Raw genomic sequence first — 25,149 nt, 5'->3', positions numbered from 1 at the left:
ATAAGAGAGAGTTGTAAAGAATAGGAACAAACAAACAGTGTGGTCCATCGAGTCAGCCCCAACTATATTGTCTGAGTAAAGATTTATTGGTTTGTCCTAAGCATGTTTGAATCCACTTACTGCTGACTGACTCACTACTTCTGCTGGAAATCTGTTTCAAGCATCAACTACCCTTTTGGTAAAATAATACTTTCTAATATTAGTTTTGAACTTTCCTCCTGCTAGTTTGAATTTATGTCCCCATGTTCTTGATCTTGGCTTAATATTGAATATACTGCCCTCCTGAACCTTATTCACCCTCTTGATGTATTTAAAAGTTTCACTCAGGTCTCCTCTTTCCGTCTTTCCTGCAGACTGTACAAAGTAATGTTCATTTATTTTTGTAATCATTAGTGGGGTCAAATCTATATTTGTTTTTGACGGCAGTGAAGTAAAAATTCAAAATGAACAGGATGAAAAAATGTTCTCAAATGCACACATTTTTTTAAATGGTTTTTGATCAGTAAAGTTCATACAGTTCAAAATCAAATGTTAAAAGCAAATAAAATCTTGAACTACTTTTGAAGAACATTTGAATTTACTGTGAATTGTCATTTACATTTTAATTCAAAATGATACTAGTGTATAGCCAGCTTAAGGAATATTTTCCCTCACTTCCGATCCGAACGACTCTAAGGCATAAGCAGGAATAGGTGTTGCTGAGACAGGGAGACACAGGGAAAAAAAAAATTCAGATGTTCTAGACTTTTCTAACTATAATAAATAACTGTACTTTGGTGCTCTATCCCTAACAAAAAGAAATCCTATCATTTCCAGTACTGGTAACATCCCATCATCAGGACAGGAGATTAGAGTATATCTACCCATTAGAACACAAATCACAATAAAACCAGACAATTGTTGCATCCCTTCCCTACTTTGCCAATACTTAAAAAAAAAACATTTTGGATGAAGTTGGGTTTCAAAAGTGGACCACCACAGCCATTCTCTTTCCAGCACAAAAACAAGCGTTTCAATCCTGAGGCCTAATGAAAAAATAATTTATTGGCCCAAAACCTATTTAATTATTATGTTTAAGAAATAACCAGTACTAGTTTACTCTCTTTTTAAGAATGCCCAAAAAATTCATTAAAATTCAACAACCACCATCAACTGCAAATAAGTTTGGTTTACATACAAACACTAATTATCAATAACCCAGACAGCTGAAAACCTTCATACATACAAACAATTCTTTATCATCAAAAAAGGTTGCATGCAGAAAGGCACAGACAACCACAGAAAGAAATTGCATTATCCTTACCATCTGTTGCTTTGACATAAAGTCTCTTATTAAGTTCCTCGGCTTTATTCTTTATAGTGAACAAAAGACAAGAATAAAAACAAAACAAAAAAACACATATGCGTTATTAAAATTTAATTCACACATGAAATATTTTTAACGTTATAAGATAAAGGTAATTAGATTGAGGTCTGTTGTCAAGAAGACAACAAAAACTGAGTTTTTGATAGATTGTTATACTGTATATTGTGTACACAATATATATATATATATATATATATATATATATATATATACACACACACACACACACACACACACACATACACACTCGAGTACAAAGACTGTTCAAATTCACTAAATACACTATACACTGACCCAGAATAACTATAAAGGCCTACTGGAACTTTCCAGCAATTTTAACTCAAACTAAAATTTAAATTCAAAATGATTGAACATGAAAATTATTGGTCTCAATCAAGCCCCAAAAAAAAAAAAAAAATTGTGTCAAACAAACTCGGCAGAAAAAAATTGAATTATTTTTTTCTGGTTTTGGTTGGTTTGGTTTTATTTCAATTACCTTTTTAGAAGCTGTCCACTTATAGCTAATTTTTATCATTTTAATTCTGCTGGACTATCCAACCTGTGAGTGGTAGATTTTCCTGGTTTTAGACAACCCCTTTAATTGTATGTTCAAATCCCTGTCAAAAGTCGTTAAAATGGCTTGAAAGTTGGCATGTGGATGGCCAGGATAAAGTGTTTGTCAAGACAGAAGTGATCTCCTCATTTTGGATAGAGGGGAAAAGGATTCTAATGTCTATCAGGATTTTATTGCTATCTGTCATTTCCTTAGAGAAAATTTCCCCCTACTTCCTGTTATACTGACAATCTGTTAAAAGGACACATATGGAAATAAAATCTTACAGGGTTTCTAGATTCCCCTTATGCTAATAAAAGAAAGCATTTTTTTTGTCTGTTGCAGATATTTCCTCACTTCCTATTTGGCAAAACATTATCCGGTTGACAGGAAGTGAGGCTTGGCTGGACAGTTCAATGTCATTGGCTCATACATGTTCCAAGAAAGTAAGTAACCTAAAAATCAAGGCTACAAGGATAAAGATAATAGGCTTCAAGCATGGGCCTTTAACCACTTAAGCCCCGGAAGATTTTACCCCCATTCCGACCAGGGGGTATTTTGCGATTCGGCACTGCGTGACTTTAACGGACAATTGCGCGGTCGTGCGACGCTGTACCTACTTGGCAATGGCAGCTTTCAAATTTGTTTTTACCACAATAGCTTCCTTTAAAAGCTTTACACTTCTTATTCACTAAACTTTAGCCTCCATAGTTACTCCTATGAATAATGGACATTAAACGAGGATATTTTTTTTTTACCTGAACGTCACATGAACACCCTAGCTCTTCATTCACAGTGGATGGAGACACAACAACTGGCACTGGTTTGGAGACTTCATCTGGCAAGGCTGGCTTGTGAGTTGCCGCTCTTAGGAGGTGATTTAGGCTTCCATGGGTTCCATTGTTGGGGGCAGGTTTCAATCCAAGAAGGTCTAAACATCCAGAACATAAAAGATGACTAGACTTTATGTTAGGAGACCATTATGATGGTTTATGAAAGAAGCAAAGTTTATGTATGTAAAGGCAAAACTTGCATTTTTTTAGTGTTGCCTAGAGTAGGAAGAGGCTAAAATCAATATCAAATATTCTATTTTTTTTTCTCCTCTTGGCGTCCCATGGGGATTTGTTTTTTTTATTATTCTCTTTATTTTTTTTTAGAGGAAATCTCTAAAAATTTAAGGGAATTCCTTTTTTACACAGTTGTCACCAGAACAAAATATCCCCATTGTAAGATTTACCCTCTTGCTTCGGTGACAACTCTATAATTATGGATTTTCCATTACTTTCCCTTTTTTTTTTTTTAGCAACAGCAATAAAACATGGCAGAGGTTCTAATTATCCATACTGTATCAAAAACTTAAAGAAAAGTTTTGACTATACACTTTAATTATTAAATTACTTGATTCCAAGAAAAGGGCAAAGAATGTCAGGTTGTGCCTGAAGGATTTAAACACTAATCCACTCTTAAATAGAGGGTCAGCCCACCTTCAACCTTCAAGTATCACTGTAATAGTACAAATATCTCCATACTATATTAAAACGTTTAGGAAATTCACTTACCACACATGACATTGTATAACTCTATATTTTCAAATGGAGGTACTTTTGACTTGTATTTGAATGTAGGTCCATAGGCAACAAATACAGTCTTAAAAAGATAAAAAAAATATTAATAATAAAAAGCAATTCCCACATCTGTTTCAGTTTAACATTGGGGTAATTTGTGAGTTCCAAAACATTTCTCTTTTTACCTGCATGCTGGTGAACTTGTTGTCATAGCCGTGATCTCCTTGGAAAATACATCCTTTGGTTGGCTTTTTATAGACATCTACAGGTTTTCTGTGTGAAAAGCATAACATTTGTATTACAAAGGAATGCATACCATACATTAAGGAACATGAGGCATGCAGGCAAGTTATTCATAATCAGAGGATTGAGAGAGGAGGCGTGTCGCGCCGCCACAGACGTCACGCACAGCCCGGTCTGATGCCGAGCCTGGCGTACCGATTGCAACTGTCGCTCGATTCCCATCCATTAATGGAAGTGCATTACCTTATTTAATAAACACATCTCGGGGATAATACACTATGGTCTGTTTTTTCTCTGTCCCACATATGCTCATCTGACGAAGTTAGGGGAAATAGGAACCGATAGTAGGAGCGGGATACTACCACTGGCAATCGACCTACTGTAAGAGCATCGACTACTGGATATATTCCTTGCTTGGTACACCCACCGTCTGGTAAGAGGCCATTCATACCATACCACTGGGTGGCTATCTTAAAGATATCTCCTTCCTTGTCATCTAGTGATCAGAGTCTTCTCTGCGTTCCACCTTATTACCTTTGGTAAGGAGGAAAGCTAGTTGGTGGCGGGATTTTTAGTCACACAGCACTGGATTTATCACCTTTAGTTTTTATTGCTTTTGCAGCACCTGGTGAAGATCACCATTGGACTTTGTTGTTTCATTTACACCTTTAGATTTATTATCATTTTGTTATCACTTCACATTTTATGAGACACTTGGTGTAATTTTGAACTTTGGAGATATTATTGCATCTGGACAACACTGGTCCACCACTTTTTATATATTCATTATATATGTCCTTAGTTACTTATATTGTGTTTTGTCACTTTGATCATTATTTAGCGCACCTTATTTTCATTATTTCAATCACTATACACAGTTCAGGTAGCAGCTTTGAGTTATCAGAGCACCCTTAATTCACAACAAGTTATTCATAATCGCTGACATCGCAGCTTTGAAAGTAGTCAATGCAGGGACTGTGTGGTTCCAATGCCATTAGTTTCAGGCACCCATAGGGTAAGTACAGAGCTTTCAGGGGCCTAGTAGTAAATCACTTGGCAACTCTGATTTTTAAACCCAACCATCCCCCCCACCTTTTTCCTTTTTTAACTTACCTAGATCCTGTTGGTTAGGAGAACATTTTCTTTAAAGCCTAGTGATGTCATCACCCAGCTAAGGATCTTCTTCCTCGAGTGGGGCAGAAGGGAGGAATCTTCCGAGGGGCATTTAAGAGCCCGGTCATGTAGGGCATAGCTGGCTTGTGTGACCGGTCTCTTAATCAGAGCTGCTGCCAATACAACAGTTACCAGGCAGCAATGGTTGATGAATAAGGGTGAAAGAGGCCAGGGCTGCTTGAAAAATAAGTGCCCTAACATTAAAGCTGGGCACTTTCTTTTTGCATTAAGCATGAAGGTGAATTTCAGGCTAAAAACCACATATATACATGGTCAGGCCAGCACACATAAGGGGGATATCCCCTCACTTTTAAGAGATTTTTTTTTTATTTTTGGTTGTGTTTTGGAGACAAAAAAGTGAAGGGATTTTGCACTCTCCAGTTTAAATAAATCAACGATATTGTATTTGTATGAATGTTCTTAGGTTGCTCACCTTGCTACATGCCATTTCCTGTCAACCAATAGATGAACATCTTCTATCCTTCTGTTATAGGCATAGTGCAGTCTCTTTGGAAGGTGTTGCTTCAGGTAAGGCTTAAAGTGCTGGTCTGGTTTTTTACACTGCCAAATGAGAATTGCATTTATGGGACACAATATAAACAATCAATTGTTAAATGCAATACAACTGACACCTCCAGTCAAATCTTTCCAATGGGTCAAATCAATAATAATAAAAAAAAAAAAAAAAAACACCCCAGTAAGTTGTAAATGTGTAAATGGTTTGTCTCAACCTCAAAACTTTAAATTTAACTGGACAGCTTGGTATGATAAAGGAAGTTGAGAAATAACAGACTTACTGTCTGGAACAGCAAATAATAAAAATATGTTACGAGGGGACTCAGAAAACCAAAAAGTGTTGTGTTAAAGCATATGTAATGCCTTACCTTGTAAAACAACCCTTTCAATTTAAAATAGAAATACAAAGCAACACATTTGTGTATAGATATAAAAAATTGTAGAAATCCTTTTTTCCCCTTTTTTTATAGGTGATCACATTCCCTCTGTTCTCAGCTGCATTAGAGCTGGGGGAGTAAAAACAGCAGTACACTGGTCTTCCCAGTGAAAGGCTGTGCAGAGGGGGCGTATCAGGACAAGTCTGATCACTGGAGGGGAGCAGGCTGAGTTCCCAGCATAGCTAGAGAACTGACAATGCTGTGCTCTCCTGCCTAGTATGGTCAGTTTTTAATAGAAAAGCAGAGGGGCTGGCAGGGTCATCAGGGGTTTCACACAAAGGAAGCAATACAAGGAGAGCAGGATACTTTTTTATACAAGTACATGGTACAGCAGGCACATATCAGCGAGATGAAATGTTGGGGTAACATATTCTTTAATGCTAATGACAGACTGAATCATTTTTTACTATTGGTCATGGTTCCAAGAAAAGGGCCCTGTGCAGTCCCTGAAATATTGATGACTGAATGGTGGGCTGGGTTTTTCTGCATGTTTATATTACAGAAGGCACCCCCCATCTGTAGACTGTGTTAAAACTCCCATCAGTTTAATTTTTGCTGTCCTATTGGGGAGATTTCTTTTACTTCCTCTACTAAAAATGCAACAGGGCATGAGAGAAAGTCTCCACAAAGTAAAGTTCTCTATACACGGATCGAAAATTCCCTGCTGGACCAACCAAATTTCAAATCAGTAAGTGTGTGCCCCCCCCCCCCCCCCCCTTCAACAGAACTCAATTGTTCAACCAACTTACGTCAAAGGGACATGTTGGAAACATTTCTGTCAATCGGTGGCTGCAGCCAATAGGGAGAGTCAGAATTCAGTGTCCTGGCAGGGGGGATTCCTCCACCCACCTTGTTTGTGTGGATAGAGCAATCTGATAATTGCTAAGAAACTAACATTGTAAAGCCAACTTAGACCGACCAATGTCACTGTAACAGGGGTTCTCACTGAAAGATTTACCCTTACATCATCTTCTGGCTGCAGTGCTAACACTTTTGGCTATACACACTAGAGATCGACCGATTATTGGCACGCCGATATATCGGAGGCCGATATGCACTTTTCCTGATATATCGGAATTGGCCCCGGAGGTTACTGATATTGCCGATATTTCTGAAAGTGCTGTACCGGAGTGATGCCTGCAGCTAGAGGCATCACCCCGGTACCGGAGTCCATAGCCGACGGTTGGCTGTCTTGTAATGACAACCGATGTGGCTAAAAAGCCGCTCGGCTGCCATTACAAGGAGCGGGAGGGGACGTTTGCCCCCCCCTCCCACCGCCTTCCGCGGCTCGCCCGGGTCTCCCGTCCCACTGGGAGATCAGGGCAACCAGCCTGCATGGCCGCCGAAGACCCGATCAAAGCCGCATTCGGCTCTGATCGGGTCTCCATGCAAAAACCCGGAAGTGATGTCATGACATCACTTCCGGGTACTGGTGCCAGATTCCAAAAAATGACAGCATTCAAAACAGCCAAACTTGGCGTCTTAAATGCTTTTAAGTGCAGAGGAGGGGTTTGGAGTCTTTTAGACCCCCAGATCCCTCCACAAGAGTATCTGTCAAGTAAAGTAAAAAATAAATAAATAAATAAAAAAAATGCTTTTAAATGTACGAAAATTTTGGCCCATATTGACCGATACCGATACGTGATGACCAAAATATCGGTATCGGCAATGAAAAAAGGATATCGGTCGATCACTAATATACACACACCTTAAATGCTTTTAGATATCATTTCCCTGTATTATATGTTTACACCTACAGTTAATGAAAGCCCATTTTTGGGCAAAAAAAAAAAATATGTTTTCCTATGCCCACATTGTACTGGTTACCTGCTCGTTTTTGTCTAGGGGAGAAAAAAAGAGCGGAGATATACTTACCTAATCCTCCGATCCCTTCAGCAAAAGACTGGTCCGGGACCCCCGCATTCCAGCAGTCTTGAGTTGTGGACTTTTCCTGGTGTCATTAAGCCGAGAGCAGCCTGCATAGACCAGGAAATGTCAACTGCTGGAGCGTGGGGGAGCGCCGTTTTCTGGTGGAGTGGAGGATCGGGTGAGTATAAGCTTTCTCCTTACCTCTAGACAAAATGAGCAGTTGACCCGTGCAGTCAGTGTGGGCACATAGGAAAACTTTTTTTTCGCCCTGGAGTTGAGATCCAAGATTTTTAATGTCCTTCTGTAGATATTTTCCTTCATATTTTATACTTATCTTTACATTTCCCAAAACCCAATTTACTAAACGTAATGCTTACCGTAAGATTTGCAACAACTACTTTAGGATCATCTAGAATTTAAAAGAGAAAAAGGAAAAAAAAGTAACGCACACTGAATAAAAAATTGACCAGAGAAAACATTCTTTTACTATTATAAAGGAAAGCTGACTAAAGCACCAACATGCTTTTCTCTGTTATCTCCGTCATGTAACATTCTGTCCCTTCAATCTGTATTCTATTTATGTACAAAAAAGTTACAGCTGAACTCCAGGCAGATATAAAAAAATACATAAATGAATGCAGCTCAGTAATCATTCAAACATCCTGAAATGTGCTGTAAATTTAAGTAAAGGATTAGGGAGGGTCTCAGGCATTTGCTTAAAAAGTATTGGTTTTATTAAAGTGTATCTAAAGTTGAAAGTTTTTTGTTTTGGATAGAGTAGGGAACGGTCAAATCCCTTTGGCATAAAAGAAAGGGGAAATCTCCTTTTAGCCGGCTGTCACCCCTCTATTCCTTTTCTGAGGACTTCTCAAAATTCTGTATGTTCCACACTTTAAATCCCAGTAACAATGGTCAGCAGAACCAAGGCCGGCCTTTGGGGTGTGCGAGCTGGGCAACAGGGGCGCCGTGCGGCCATCACAGCTCGCAGATTATCAGGCCGCACAGCCGGAGGTAAGCGGCAACAGGCCGCGGCCGCCGCTTACTTCCTGCTGTGCCTCGGTCTTCTATAGCTGCAGGGCTGAGCTTCGTATCTCACACAGCTCAGCCTCAAATCCGCCGCCACTGACAGATCCCTCCTCTCCTCCTCCTGCAGGGATGCCAAAAGAGAGATTGTCAGCTCCTCCTCCTCCCACCCCTTCTCCTCCTGGGTCTGCCCCGCCCAAACTCCCCGGAGATGTGTGGGCGGGAAGTTTCAAGAAAAAAAGAAAAGCTGCAGACAGCGTGAGCCTCCATACTAAGGTAAGTAATCTCTCGCTCCTGCAACAAATGTAAGGGGGTCTCTGTGTGGGGGTCTCTGATGTAAGGGGGCTCTGTGTGGGGGTCTCTGTTGTAAGGGGGCTCTGTGTGGTGGGTCTCTGACGTAAGGGGGGCTGTGTGGTGGGTCTCTGATGTAAGAGGAGCTCTGTGTGGGGGGGTCTCTGATGTAAGGGGGGCTCTGTGTGGGGGTCTCTGATGTAAGGGGGGCTGTGTGGGGGTCTCTGATGTAAGGGGAGCTCTGTGTGGGGGGGTCTCTGATGTAAGGGGGGCTCTGTGTGGGGGGGTCTCTGATGTAAGAGGGGCTCTGTGTGGGGGGTCTCTGATGTAAGGGGGGCTCTGTGTGTGGAGGGGTATCTGATGTTAAGGGGGGCTCCGTGGGGGGGTGTCTGATGTTAAGGGGGGCTCTGTGGGGGTCTCTGATGTAAGAATAGCTCTGTGGGGGTCTCTGATGTAAGGGGGTCTCTGATGTAAGGGGGGCTCTTTGAGGGTTTCTGATGTAAGTGGGCTCTGTGAGGGTCTCTCTAATGTAAGGGGGGGCTCTGTGGGGGGGTCTCTGATGTAAGGGGGTCTCTGTGTGGGGGGGTCTCTGATGTAAGTGGGGCTCTGTGGGGGGGGTCTCTGATGTAAGTGGGGCTCTGTGGGGGGGGTCTATGATATAAGGGGGGTTCTGTGGGGGGTATCTGATGTAAGGGATGGCTCTGTGAGAGTCTCTGATGTAAGGGGGGCCTCCGTGAGGGTCTCTGATGTAAGGGGGGCCTCTGCGAGGGTCTCTGATGTAAAGGGGCCTCTGCGAAGAGAAGAATGGCATTTTTTTTTAGAATTATACTTACCTAGGTGAATGCTATCCCCGGTCAGCTCTAAGAACCGAGCGATCAAACTCCACCGATTGCTCAGTTCTCAGAGCCCCCTGAGCAGAGGGCTGGTTACTGTCAGTCACTGCGGTCTGCTCTGCCCCTCCAGCGCTAACTGGGAGCACTGGGCTGTGGAGGGGGTGGGAGCGGCCGGCTCAGGCTCTCAGAGGCTCGCCAAAAGTGAGCGGGGTGCCTATCCAGACATGGGTGGATCCTGACCACATGGTCGTGATCTTTTCTGAGCCTTGACTGGCTCTTTGATGTCAGCCCGCTGTCAGCTGAAAACAGGTTACTGGAGTGCAGAACTAACTGCACTCCTGTGATCAACAAGAGAATTACAGCAAAAGGAGCTTTTTCTGTACGTTAACCTGTTCCCGACCGCCCACCTGCGATTTACTGCGGCAGTGCGGCCCTCCTGCGCGAAACAACGTAGTACTCGGTGGAGTGTGCGCCACCAGCAGCGCACTCACGCCCCCACTGGGCAGCGGGGACTCCGATTGCCACCTGACACCCGCTGAGAGAAAAGAATGGTCAGCTGTTGTTAACACAGCTGACCGTCCTTCTCCCTGGAATGATCACAGAGCCCCTGTGATTCTTCTATATAGGATCACAGGTCTCTATGATCATTTCACAAGCCACACCCCACCCCACAGTTAGAATCACTCCCCTACATTTAACCCCTTTGATCACCCACAGTGTTAACCCCTTCCCTGCCAGTGTCATTATTACAGTACATTTACATTTGATCTTCTGGAGGGGATGGGGGGTATTTAGTTCACTTTTAGCATCAGGGCCCAGAAATGTGTACCCACAGCCCTGAAACAAGGGAGCATTTCTATGACATGCCCACAGCATAGAACCAATTTTGATGCATATAACCATTGCTGAAAGTAATTTGTGGCACAAGCTCACAATATTGTTTCCAGTATATTTCTATTTTCAATGCATTTGTTGAAGCCCTTGCAATGCATTGAAAATGGAAGTTTTACTTACCCCTATTCTCAATGTTTCTAGTACAGACATGACAGTACACACGCTTGTCTCTCTCATACAGATCACCTTTACTGCCATAAGAATGAGTATTGTGTGTCCCCGATATTTTTTTCTTCTTTTTGTTTCCTAGTGGTTTGGGGCAACATTGACCTGGAAGAGGAAGTGCCTGCATATATGATCTGCCTCTCCGGGATCATAATCATTTCATGTTACTTCCAATGGAAGGTGTGTACTGTCATGAATCATAAAAGGAATGCTGATTTTCCAACTGAAGCATTGCCAATATGCAGTAGCCTAAGAACAGGAGCAGCAGATGTGTATGCAACTGGGCCCCTGCCATTGGGAAGGTCAGTAGGCCATATCTACCTAAACCCAACTCTCCTCTACATTGCCATCTGTTTAAAGCAGGTCAATTGCTCTTTCAAAGAAGAGGGCACATAGTGACAGGTAGAGGGGGTTATTGGTTTTAGGTACAGGAGGTAAAGGGTGGACCTAAAAGCTGTAGCTGGAGTTTTAAAAGGTTGGACATTGCAAGCCTGGAGCAGTGGGTATGCAAAAGAAGCTCAGCTCATGTCCGACACAAGAGCACCTCAGGACTGCCAATATAGTACAGTATAGGACAGCGGATTGTCCTTGCTTAACAATATTGAAAATGTTCAATGTTTTTAGCTAGTCAAGTTGTTAGTCACAAAAGGATTAGGTAACATTTTTTTTTAAAAGGTAGATTAAGGTAACATTGGATGTATTCAATCAGAATGTTATGTACTATGGGGAAATTGTGAAATAAAAAGCCTAGTGTTTAAACAAAAAGTTCACATTCTTAAAGCTTTAATGAAGAACCATCATATTTTTTACACTTCTGTCACTCATGGAACATAATACAGATAGTACTTTGTCCCATGTCTCTAAGTGCTTTCTAACCCTAGATATGAGGTCCGACCTTTCCCCCTCTTTTCCTGCTATGCGGCTGTTCTGACAGCAGCTATGAAGGAGACGGCTGATTGATAGCTGCCACTTGTCTCAGCTGTGATCACTTCCCAAGACAAGCAACAGCAAGAGGAATGCAGAGGGAGGTGGGATGGGTCAGCCTCTGCATTCCTTTTGCTGTTGCTTGGGAAAGTGCACATGGCCGAGACAATCTGTAGCTGGTGAAATCAGCCGTCAACTTCCGAGCTGTCGTATTGGTTACAGCAAGAGATGGGGGGGGGGGGGACCCTATAACTAGAGTTACAAAGCACCTTGATACATGAGACAAAAGTACTACATGTACTTTGATCCACTAGGGGACAGACATGAAAATAATTAGAATGATAGATCTTCTTTAACGAATACAGTGGCTAATGTTTTAATGTGTGATAATAGATGATATCTTATGTTCTTGTAATGATCCATCCATTGAAAGCTGATGTATACAAACCAACATAATGACGCATAATAATCTCAGACCTCAAGTAAACCTCAGGAAAGAGTACAGTGCCTTCAGAAATATTATGTATTTCGAGTCAATGCAGCACACACAACTGTCTTACCATAGGCAATGTGGATTATGAATCCAAGGAAATAAAGCAGGTTCAATGATTGGACAGTCCCTGATTGACCCAATTCAATCCACCTAAATCCATAATTTTAGTTCAAAACACTCAGGGCATTTTATCCCTCCCATGAAATCCAGCAGTAAGATCTCCTATCTGGACTTCCCAGAACTTACTCTCCCATCAGAAACAAATAATTGGCAGGTAGGTAGAGTTAGGATATCTGCAGCATAGATCCTGTTGCCAAAGTCCATTAAATATAGGAAGGCAGTGACATTTTCTACCCTCAAGCAATGACCCAAAAATGAAATATCCATAGAAGGGTAGGTAACTGCTAATTGAAAAAATAACCACCATATCTGAAGGAGTCAGTTGAATGAGTGGTGATATATTTTCAAGAATAGCCCTGGTTTGTTTTTAACCACTTGCCGACTGCCGCACGACTATATACGGCGGCAGTCAGCCCCTCACAGGCAAAGTGACGTATGGGTACATCACTAGCCTGTGAGGCTCTAGGTAGCGAGCACGCGCCGCCGAAGGCGCGCTCCCGCTCGCTCACGGACCCCCCTGCGCGAGTGAGCGGCGGACCCGATGTCCGCCGCTCACTCGCGATCGCCGGTTACACCGGGAGAAAGGCAGGCAGCTAATGTAAACACAGCTGCCTGTCAATCTCCCTTGTGTAACAGCAGCGCTCATACGGTCCTGCTATGTAGGACCGTAGATCTCTGCTGTTACATGTAAAGCCACATCCAATCACAGTTAGAAGCACGCCCCTAGGGACACACTTAACCCCTCCTTCTCAAATAAAGTTAACCCCTTCCCTGCCAGTGTCATTTTTACAGTAACAGTGCATATGTATAGCACTCATTACTGTAGTAATGTCACTGGTACCCCCAAAAGTGTCAAAAATGTCAGTCAAGGGTCCGATCTGTCCGCCGCAATGTCGCAGTCCCACAAAAAAAAAAAAAAAAAAAAAAAAAAAAATCGCAGATCGCCGCCATTACTCGTTAAAAAAAAAAAAAAAAACAATAAAAAAGGACAGAAATCTTTCCCTTAGTTAGTAAACGCAATAACTTTTGCGCAAACCAATCAAAATACGCTTTTTGCAATTTTTTTACCAAACATATGTAGCAGAAAACAAATTGGCCTAAAATGGTAAAAAATTTAGATTTTTTCATTTTTTGGGGGGAATTTCATATAAAAAAATTTGAAAAATATTGTTATTTTTGCAAAATTGTCGCTCTTTTTTTGTTTATAGCGCATGATCAAAAAAATCACACAGGTGATCAAATACCACCAAAAGAAAGCTCTGTTTGTGGGGAAAAAAGGACGTCAATTTAATTTGGGTACAGCGTCGCACGACCGCGCAATTGTCCGTTTAAGTCACGCAGTGCCGAATCGCAAAATAGGCCCTGGTCAGGAAGGGGGTAAAATCTTCTGGGGCTTAAGTAGTTAATTACACTTTATCAGCCTGTATTAATGATCCTTGGGCTTGTGTCAATGGCATCAATTTGAAATCATCCTAAGATGCTTCTGACATCTTTCAGAATTATTTGACAGGTGCATTTGACCTCTAGTTGATATACTTTGGATTTGCATTTGACCTGCTTGAAGCAGGTTTGCATCCCATACACTTGCATCCAATCCACGTGAAGCTGGTAGCACATTTTAGAAAGTCAGTAATCAGCACATTGGGCATGCCTACAGTTAAATTGATGTTGTCTCTTATCTTGACCAAAATAGCAATATTGACCCTGAGATCACTGAACTCACGTTTAGGCAGACTGTTCTTAGTACGCAAACGTCCTAGAGAACCAGGTAAGAAGATAAAATCATCCACATTGTTTAAATAGGAGTTCAAAAATTCAGTCCTCTCACATGTTGCTTCTTCCATGCCTGTGGAGAAAAACAGAAGTTAAAATGAGAGAAACTGTTCCTATAGTACAACAAAAAATTAGACACAAGTCTACTCGATAAGTCAACTAAATACATACCAGGTGCATCAAAACAAAAGTGGTATGGCATGTTTTGTTAAGAAAGCAGCCAAATCTCAAAAAAGAAAGCCGGTCACCTGGCAGCATGCTGCAGAGAATGATCCTTGCTTCTGTGTGGAAGCAGCAGTCTCTAAGCAGAGGTCTGACACACCCTGCTGAGACAAGAACGAGAGCTCCCCAAGCAACAAAGAACATGAACTTTGGTAATTGCAGAATTTTAGGTCTAAAGTCTAGTACACACGCAACGAATTTCCGCCGACCGGTCGTCCGTCTTTTGTCCAGAGTTGTGTTTTGTTGATTGGAATGTGCCTAGACTGCACACAAATTTTCCCGCACGACAAAATTCTACTTCAGAAGTGATGTCATGTGTTGGTTTGCTTTCTTTGTGTTCTTTCTTCTCTGAGCATGCCCAGTCTTGCTCATAAGATTTTTCCCTGTCGAAATCTGTACTGACTGCACAAAAATCGGATGTGTTTTGACGGAGGACAAACATTTTATAGCCTGCACACCAGAATTTTTTCGGCTGAAAAGTCGGAGTCGGTTGTCAGAAGCATCATACTAACAAGCCAAAAATCGGCAGATCGGTCGTTGGGCGAAAATTCCCGGCCGAAAATCGACGCGTGTGTACGAGGCTTTACTTAAGAGGGTGTGTATCAGACTTCTGCAGAGAGCCTACTGCTTCTATACAGAGAGCAAGGGTCTTTCTCTACAGCATGCTGCCAGGGAACAGGCTGTGGTTGCTATAACTATAAGACATTGCAGACCTTTTGTTTTGAAGCATCTGGAATATAGTTAACCAATTTAATTTAAAAGTTCAGCTGGGCTTAGAAGGAAATCTAAAAGACCGCTACACATGGAGATATATTTTTGAGCAGCTTAGCATAAAAAAAGAAGGTGGTTTTTATTATAATGTTTCCTATATACACTTGACCTGCTTTCTGCTTAGCAACACGAAAATTGTCCTTTAACAAACTCCACATGTCGGGAAAAAAACCGATGGCTCAAGCTTTGTCAGTGAACTTTTACTAAACATACTATCTGTAGATGATGGATTAGACCAGCCTTTTTCAACCAGGGTGCCTTGAGGCTTCTTCAAGTGTGCCTTGGCAAAATGCCTACAAAATTGCCCAAAAATTGTGTACAAGCCGGCGTGTGGATGAAGGCTGCTTTTTAGTTACACGAAGCCACAGGTTTTCATTGTGCACCATGACAACCTTCTAGCTGCCGACATCCAAACAGCGGAAAGCATCATCCGTTGATAAGGAGGATGCCAGTCGCCTGCATAGCATCCTTGTTTGTCCCTCCCCTGCCCCTCTCCATCAGTGTTGGGGGTCACATTAGCTGATTGATGGAGAAAAACCGAGGGAGAAGAGAAACATTGGATTATTAGTCAGTACCAGTTTGCAAAATTGTATTTGCTTTGGAAGAATAAATCACCTCTAACGTTGGGTGTCCTACTTGGACATGTGGATGTTGCTGCACTATTAAAATCGTTTTTACATATTAGAATGGGGTGCCTCGAAACTGCCCGTCATTTTTAAAGGGTTGTCTCGAGACTGTCCATAATTTTTAAAGGGTGCCTTGTGACTATCCATAATTTTTAAACGGTGCCTTGACTGAAAAAAGGTTGAGAAACGCTGGATTAAGCCATAATTGATTTCCTTGCAGCAGTCTTTCAGCAAGGATGCTAACAGAGAGAAAGAGGCAAATCAGTGTATGAAATAGGATAATAAAAATGTGGCACAGCAGTGATCGCCTCTAGATTATCATTCTGGCATTTTTGTAGGGTAAATAATGTATCAAGACAAACCAAATCCCTACTCAAAGGCCAGCCTGTATTCTCCTTGATTCCCTGTAAGCAGCTGGGTACCAAGGCCCTGGAGTTCGCCATCCAAATAACGGGCGCACAACGAAGACTTTCAACTCTGGCCAAGGTTTTATTGCAATATCAGCCCGCCGGTCACTCCCACTCACAGCCATGCCCCGTGCTTTGAATGGGAGTAAGCGGTGAGCTGCACTTTTTGTAAGAAAATAGTTTAAAAAACAAAACTAAAAAAAGAAAAGATAGCTCTATTCATGTAGCAGAGGAGAGGAGGGGTGAATAGGATGCGAGTATTTTCTGGGGGTGAAGATCCGCTTTCCGAAGAACTTTTAGGGAAAACAAGTAAACGGAGGTGGTTTAGAGTAGACAGATTGTTCCGATATCATCTGTGTGCCGTTTTTATTGGGATGTAGTAATATATGGTTCATACTATATTTAGCCTAGCTTCAAGATGTCCCTTCTCCGAATAATAAACTCTGCCAAAAATCTTCTTTCGTCACACTTACATGTTCAGCTCATCCGAAAATTAAACAAAACAATTGTGTTTGGCCTGTACAGTTTGTTCTAGCTGAAGAGAGCCGAAAAAGAAACCAATGGCTTCCAAAAACCAAAGTTCATAGTTCAATAAACTGTCTGAATTAATCCAGCTTGAAATCTTGGATTTATAAAAAAAAAAACAAGTCTTTTAATTAAACATCGAAATGTAATCAAAGCAAAGCTCTGACAGACGTGGAATTTCAAAGCTATTTATCGCCCCAGCTGGATAAACCTAGGCGCTGCTGGAAGCCAGCATCCTTAACCTTGGAACGTACAATTACTGAATTAAATATCACCTGAGCCAAGAAAACTCAACAATACCAAGGCTGAGTTTGGCAAGTAAAGACATGTGCTGTGGACTTCAAACCATCTGGATTAATCTCCTAAGATCTACTTAACAGGACATACTGTACCCAAAAATCATATAACAAGTGTAAACGTTTTAAAGCTGAACTCCAGACAGATGAATGTCAGCTTAGCTTGCACAGGTCCTGATCTAGCCTATCCTATCTGGGGGTGCAGTTAAAAAGTCAAGGGGCACAATGTCGACATCATGTGTGAGTCACTGACAGTGAATCAGTGTCACGACCAGGGAAACACCATTAAACAGAACCTGTGCCCCTTACATCAGGTGTCCCCATTAGGAGTGCCCCCCTACATCAGGTGTCCCCATTAGGAGTGCCCCCTTACATCAGGTGTCCCCATTAGGAGTGCCCCCTTACATCAGGTGTCCCCTTTGGGAGTGCCCCCTTATATCAGGTGTCCCCATCAGGGTGCCCCCTTACATTAGGTGTCCCCATTAGGAGTGCCCCCTTACATCAGGTGTCCCCATTAGGAGTGCCCCCTTACATCAGGTCTCCCCATTAGGAGTGCCCCTTACATCAGGTGTCCCCATTAGGAGTGCTCCCTTACATCAGGTGTCCCCCATTAGGAGTGCCCCCTTACATAATGTGTCCCCAATTAGGAGTGCCCCCTTACATCATGTGTCCCCCATTAGGAGTGCCCCCTTACATCAGGTGTCCCCCATTAGGAGTGTAACCTTACATCAGGTGTCCCCCATTAGGAGTGTCCCCTTATATCAGGTGTCCCCATTAGGAGTGCCCCCTTACTTCAGGTGTCCCCATAAGGAGTGCCCCTTACATCAGGTGTCCTCATTAGGAGTGCCCCTTACATCAGGTGTACCCATTAGGTGCCCCCTTACATCGGGTGTCCCCATCAGGGTGCCCCCTTACATTAGGTGTTCCCATCAGGGTGCCCCCCTAAATCAGGTTCCCCCAATAGAGTCCCCCTTGCAGAAGAAGAAGTAACACAAGTAGCCAATCAGTTGTGCTGCTGTGCAAAAGGCATGCTGATAGGAGAAGAAAACAGAGTGGCATAGAGAGGAGCTCATCAGTCTGCCGCTTCTTCTTTTACTGCCTAGTCACAGGGTGGGGAGAAAGACCTGTAAGTTAAAGTAAAACAACAGAAGAAAAATATCAGGTCCTCTCCCCAGCCAGGCATCTCAGCTTTACCTTGGTATTTTTAATCTGGCAAGATTATATTAGGGTAGAGATAGACCAACCAGACAAAATAAAATTGCTGTAATGCTTTTATATCTATTATTTAATAAAATCAAATATTTACCGTGATCTCCCACAAATATAATATTGACGCATCGGTGTAGTTTCATTTGCTTTAGACCATCCATTAACATGCCAACGATGACATCGATTTCCTTGAGTTGATTAGTTAACTGAAAAAGGAGAAGACATGCGAGAGACTAAGTAAAATGAAATCTGAAGACTTGTGTTTAAATGCAGGAAAACGGCATCCATCTAGAAGAAAGCTATGTTTGCGTTGCCAGCCAATACCAATCAAATTTAGGCAATCAGAGTTCAACAGTCAGTAAAGTAAACTTTGAAGGCTGCCAGTAATGTCCTTCAGAAAATGCTAGCTGCCTAGCTGTAATCCTGATCCTCTGGATTCAATAATTAAATGAAAAGTCATACAAAGTAGAATTAATAAATCTGCACCAACCTCAGGGCTAAATGGTCCATATTTGTGTCCTGTCTGATCAGGCTGCTCGGAATAAAGTGCATAGACATAAGGCCTGAAAGGAAAGACAGAAAAAAGTCTAGTTTTAGTCTCCATATCGAAACGACCCATCATCAGTTTCTTTTAGCACTCATGGAGGCGAGTATACCCAAGGAAAGACATAATCCACTAGCATTGTTAGCTAGAACATATAACACCGTTAAACTTCTTAGTGAGACCAATGGGCCTGGTTACACCGAACACTTTTACCCCTCTTCCTGCCCCGGCCAATTTTCAGCTCTGTCGAACTGTACCCATATTACATTTTTTTTCACACAATTAGAGCTTTCTTTCAGTTTTTTTTTTTTTTAAATCTTTGCAAAATAAATTAAAAAAGAATGAAAATTTTGAAAAACAAAAATGCGTTTTTCTTGGTTTATGTTATAATATTTTGCAAATAAATAGTCTTTCTTTATTAATTTAAGCAAAAATGTATACTGCTACATTTCTTTAGTGAAAATAACCAGAATCCATGTATATTATTGTTTAGTTTGAAGGAAAGTTATTGAGTCCACAAACTATCACATATATACAGGGCTTTTTTTCTCAGAGTAGGTGCAGGAACTCCCCCCTTCTGAGTCACCCCTTGTCTCTGCCCCTACCCAACCCCAAGCACCTCCCTTGGTTCTACCCCCTACCCACCTCCCAATACTGCCCCTTTTAGGGAACTCAGAACCAAGTATCATTCTGTGGTGCTAAGTAATTTGTATGGAACTTGATAATTATACCAAGAAAAAGCAGCAAACTAGATCCCCTGCAGCCAGCAATAATAGACCCCCCAGAAACAAGCGATTACCCACACAACAATGCCCCCCCACAACAAAAAAATCACCCCAGCAACAATAGATCCACCCCAGGGACAATAGACCTACAGCAGCAACATTAGATTCTCCAGCAGCCAGCAACAATAGACCTCTCTCTCTCAACAGTAGATCCCTCCTAGCGACAATTGACTCCCCAGAAATATAGAATCCCTCCCCAGCAACAATAGGTCCTCCACCAGCAAAAATAGATCCCCACAAGTGACAATAGTTTCCCCAGCGGCCATCATCAGTAGACTCTCCAGGACACCCCAGCACCCCTTGCACTTACATATATTCAGTGTTGGAGGTGCCGGAACTGCGTTCCCCCACGTTCCCCCTGAAAAAAAGTCCTGCATATATATATATATATATATATATATATACACAGTGGGTACGGAAAGTATTCAGACCCCCTTAAATTTTTCACTCTTTGTTATATTGCAGCCATTTGCTAAAATCATTTAAGTTCATTCTTCTTCCTCATGAATGTACACATAGCACCCCATACTGACACAAAAACACAGAATTGTTGACATTGTTGCAGATTTATTAAAAAAGAAAAACTGAAATATCACATGGTCCTAAGTATTCAGACCCTTTGCTCAGTATTTAGTAGAAGCCCCCTTTTGATCTAATACAGCCAGGAGTCTTTTTGGGAAAGATGCAACAAGTCTTTCACACCTGGATATGGGGATCCTCTGCCATTCCTCCTTGCAGATCCTCTCCAGTTCTGTCAGGTTGGATGGTAAACGTTGGTGGACAGCCATTTTTAGGTCTCTCCAGAGATGCTCAATTGGGTTTAAGTCAGGGCTCTGGCTGGGCCATTCAAGAACAGTGATGGAGTTGTTGTGAAGCCACTCCTTCGTTATTTTAGCTGTGTGCTTAGGGTCATTGTCTTGTTGGAAGGTAAACCTTCGGCCCAGTCTGAGGTCCAGAGCACTCTGGAGAAGGTTTTTGTCCAGGATATCCCTGTACTTGGCCGCATTCATCTTTCCCTCGATTGCAACCAGTCGTCCTGTCCCTGCAGCTGAAAAACACCCCCACAGCATGATGCTGCAACCACCATGCTTCACTGTTGGGACTGTATTGGACAGGTGATGAGCAGTGCCTGGTTTTCTCCACACATACCGCTTAGAATTAAGGCCAAAAAGTTCTATTTTGGTCTCATCAGACCAGAGAATCTTATTTCTCACCATCTTGGAGTCCTTCAGGTGTTTTTTAGCAAACTCCATGCGGGCTTTCATGTGTCTTACACTGAGGAGAGGCTTCCGTCGGGCCACTCTGCCATAAAGCCCCGACTGGTGGAGGGCTGCAGTGATGGTTGACTTTCTACAACTTTCTCCCATCTCCTGACTGCATCTCTGGAGCTCAGCCACAGTGATCTTTGGGTTCTTCTTTACCTCTCTCACCAAGGCTCTTCTCCCCCGATAGCTCAGTTTGGCCGGACGGCCAGCTCTAGGAAGGGTTCTGGTCGTCCCAAACGTCTTCCATTTGAGGATTATGGAGGCCACTGTGCTCTTAGGAACCTTAAGTGCAGCAGAAATCTTTTTGTAACCTTGGCCAGATCTGTGCCTTGCCACAATTCTGTCTCTGAGCTCTTCAGGCAGTTCCTTTGACCTCATGATTCTCATTTGCTCTGACATGCATTGTGATCTGGAAGGTCTTATATAGACAGGTGTGTGGCTTTCCTAATCAAGTCCAATCAGTATAATCAAACACAGCTGGACTCAAATGAAGGTGTAGAACCATCTCAAGGATGATCAGAAGAAATGGAAAGCACCTGAGTTAAATATATGAGTGTCACAGCAAAGGGTCTGAATACTTAGGACCATGTGATATTTCAGTTTTTCTTTTTTAATAAATCTGCAACAATGTCAACAATTCTGTGTTTTTCTGTCAGTATGGGGTGCTATGTGTACATTCATGAGGAAGAAGAATGAACTTAAATGATTTTAGCAAATGGCTGCAATATAACAAAGAGTGAAAAATTTAAGGGGGTCTGAATACTTTCCGTACCCACTGTATATGTGAAAATTGATCGATCCTGATGTACAGGCATTTAATTTCTTAAGGCCCGAAAATACCAAGACAGTACAAATATCCCTGAAATTATCCCTTTTCAAAAAGAAGACAGTCCAAGGTATTTAGTAAGAGGTATGGTGAGTTTTTTGAAGTTATTTTTTTGTCACACTTTTTTTGAAAAATAAAAAAAAAAATTTGCATACTGTTACCAGTTTAGTACAGCATCATTATAAAACTGGTGTTTTTACACATACAATGACCAGAGCAATACAATGTTACCACAGTAACATTGTACTACTCTAGGAAGGTGATCAGCAGATTTTTTTATTTATTTTTTTCACACACTATGGATTGCTTAGAACTGTGAATTTTACAGTTAAAAGCAACCAATTTTTCTAAATGAAAACCACTCCTTCTGTGTTTACTACTGTGATTAGCTGTGACTGGCCACAGCTAATTACATGGTACAGATGGGCTGTATATGGCTATATGGTATATGAATCAAAACCTTTCACTGTGTACAACTGTCATGTGATCTGTTGTGATTGGCCACATCGATTACATGGTACCGGCAGCGGGTTGGTACAGTGTGATCATCATGACAGATCACGCCTGAGCATGGCCTGTGGGGCACGGGTTATGCTTGATCCTGGGAGGACGTCATGACGTCCCACCAAGAACAACAGCGCTCCCACCCAGCCACCATTTTACAACAGGCCAGATGGGAAGGGGTTAAAAAAAAAAATCAGACTAAGAAAACATATTTGTACATTTTTCAGATACCTTTCATTTTCAGGCAAGTGCAGCCACTGAAGAACTGTTAATACTCTCCGCTGATAAGGTATAGTCCTGTAAGAAATGTAACCAAAATGTGATGTAACATATGCAGACAGAAATATACATACACACAAATAACACATTCATGGGTGTGGAAAGGCACATTTTAACAACCTAGTGACCCAGTGGGACTGATACATAGGCCATGGCATAGGGCAGCAGCACAAAGCCACCCACATGGGATCACATTCCCATGTACAGTAAAGATCCAGACTGTCACAACAATATGGATGGGTCCTCATTTTTGAGGTTTCTGCAATTTTTGCATTTGCGTTAGTGGAATACTATACTGTGTATTCATGGTCACCCACTCTAGAGAATACATCTAGAACCAAGCTGGGCAGTTCTCCCTACTTCTCCTAGTTCTACAGTAAATATATTGAGACAGCGAGGGAAAAATGTATTTATCGGCCATCATTTGTACATCTAAAACGTCTGATCTTTTTAACATGCTGCCAAGTCAAGTCAGTTGACTGGGGTAGGAGGGGGTGGCATTTTGCGTGGAAGCAGAAAGTATACATCTATCATTGGCTGGAGAACACGTAGTTCCACTGGCACAAAAAAACAAAAACCTTTGAAAGGTATCTTCTGTAATAATTAACTGTGCCATGGCTACCTGGGATTTGCCCAGCCTAAGCCTTGTATATACACTATATGGCCAAGGGTCTGTGGACACCTAATCCCCACACCTATGTACTGTATATGACTATGTATGTTGGCACCCCTACAAGTTATTGAGTGCAGGTCTTTCGAGTGAAGGGTTTTGTTAATACTACAGTCATGCTGGAACAGAAAAGGGCCTTCCTCAAACTGTTACCACAAGGTTGGATGTGCACAACTGTCTACAGTGGGGTTGATTTACTAAAACTTAAGAGTGCAAAATCTGGTGCAGCTCTGCATAGAATACAATCAGCTTCCAGGGTTTTTTTTTTTTGTCGAAGCTTTAGGCCCCTTTCACACAGGCGGACCGTTCAGATCCGCCTGTCCGTTTTTTGGGCGGATCTGAACGGTCACCCCATGCATGTCTATGGGGCATCGGATGTCAGCGGAGACATGTCCGCTGACATCCGATCCGTCAAATCTGGATGGATGGAAACCCTATTTTCCATCCATCCAGCGGATCGGAGGGGATCGGATGAGAACGGACAGACGGTCCGTTCCCATCCGATTCCCCCATACAGATGCATGGGGACCTGACAGCTGTGTCTCCCCACACAGCCCGGAGACACAGCTGTCATCCTCCTGCTCAGCTAGGGATTGGCGGATCAATCCCCCGCTGAGATAAACAGAGTCCGTCTGATGGACGGACTGCGTGAAAGAGCCCTAAGTGAACAAGCTGAAGTTCGAAGCTGATTGGACACCATGCACAGCTGCACCATTTTTTGCACTTTACAGTTTTAGTATATCAACCCTACTGCAGACAGTTGTGCACAGCCAACCTTGTGGTAGCAGTCTGAGGAAGTCCCTATTCTGTTCCAGCAAGACTGTTCCCAAAGCAAACTGGAAAAAGACATGGTTTGACCAACTTGACGTGGAGGAACTTGAGTGGCCTGCACAGAGCCCTGACCTCAATTCAAACAAACACCTTTGGAATAAATTGGAACTCTGATTCTAAGCCAGGACTTCTTTTCCAACAAGAGAACCTAATCTCACCAATGCTCTTAGGCTGAATGGGCAAAGGTTTCCACAGACTCACACTGAAATCTTGAAGAAAAGCTTCCCAGAAGAGTGAAGAGACGACTACTGCTACTGCGGACAGTATTAGGACAGGAGATGTACCAGGGGATTGGAGGAAAGCTAACGTGATTCCGATATTCAAAAAGGGCCAGAGGCATATCCCGGGAAATTATAGGCCTGTCAGTTTGACATCAATAGTATGTAAACTTCTGGAGGGGATGATAAGGGACTATATCCTAGAGTTTGCTAACGACAACAACATCATCAGCAGTAATCAGCACAGGTTTACAAATGGTCGTTCTTGTCAAACCAATCTCTTAACATTCTACGAGGAGGTGAGCTGTGAGCTAGATAAGGGGAGACCAGTGGATGTGGTGTACCTGGATTTCGCTAAGGCGTTTGATACAGTTCCCCACAAGCGCTTCATTTATAAAATAAGGTCTGCAGGTATCGACAGCAGGGTTTGCTCTTGGATACGGAACTGGCTAAAAGGGCGTGTCCAAAGGGTGGTAATAAACAGCGCATACTCAGACTGGTCTGAGGTGGTAAGCGGGGTCCCCCAAGGCTCAGTCCTGGGACCAACCTTGTTCAATTTATTCATAAACAGCATTGAGGTTGGGATCAGTAGTTCTTTATCAGTTTTTGCAGATGACACAAAATTGGGCAGGGCAATAACTGCACAGCATGAAGCAGATATCCTACAGAATGACCTGGACAAAATAACAGAGTGGGCAACGACTTGGCAAATGAGGTTTAACGTGGAGAAATGTAAGGTTTTGCACTTGGGGACTAAAAACATAAAAGCACAAAAAACGTTAGGAGGGGAACCCTTGGGGGAATCAAAAATGGAGAAAGATCTGGGAGTCTTGGTTGATGATAGATTAGGCAATAGCATGCAATGTCAAGCGGCAGCTGCCAAAGCCAGCAGTATATTAGCATGCATAAACAAGGGGATGTATTCCAGAGATA

General features: G+C 42.4%; 1 protein-coding gene across 10 annotated transcripts in view; it reads right to left on the bottom strand.

Annotated features, from left to right (window-relative positions):
* The window catches only part of ENPP2 (ectonucleotide pyrophosphatase/phosphodiesterase 2), a 208,490-nt gene that overhangs the window by 60,032 nt on the left and 123,309 nt on the right, over positions 1-25,149 (bottom strand). For all 10 annotated transcript variants that reach the window (XM_082258215.1, XM_082258213.1, XM_082258218.1 and 7 more), the window contains 10 exons: positions 22,450-22,515; positions 18,785-18,857; positions 18,392-18,500; positions 14,189-14,311; positions 8,100-8,131; positions 5,334-5,461; positions 3,670-3,757; positions 3,479-3,566; positions 2,678-2,850; positions 1,304-1,352 (listed from right to left, as the gene is read on the bottom strand). In XM_082258215.1, the coding sequence (XP_082114341.1) occupies positions 1,304-1,352; positions 2,678-2,850; positions 3,479-3,566; positions 3,670-3,757; positions 5,334-5,461; positions 8,100-8,131; positions 14,189-14,311; positions 18,392-18,500; positions 18,785-18,857; positions 22,450-22,515 (929 nt within the window). The remainder of the gene's footprint in view (positions 1-1,303; positions 1,353-2,677; positions 2,851-3,478; positions 3,567-3,669; positions 3,758-5,333; positions 5,462-8,099; positions 8,132-14,188; positions 14,312-18,391; positions 18,501-18,784; positions 18,858-22,449; positions 22,516-25,149) is intronic.

Source organism: Pelophylax lessonae (genome assembly GCF_965119305.1).
Source record: "Pelophylax lessonae genome assembly, chromosome: 5".
In the NCBI taxonomy this organism is placed as follows: Eukaryota; Metazoa; Chordata; class Amphibia; order Anura; family Ranidae; genus Pelophylax; species Pelophylax lessonae.
The sequence above is the reverse complement of the archived record's forward strand: the minus strand, read 5'-3'. Positions and strand labels throughout refer to the sequence as shown.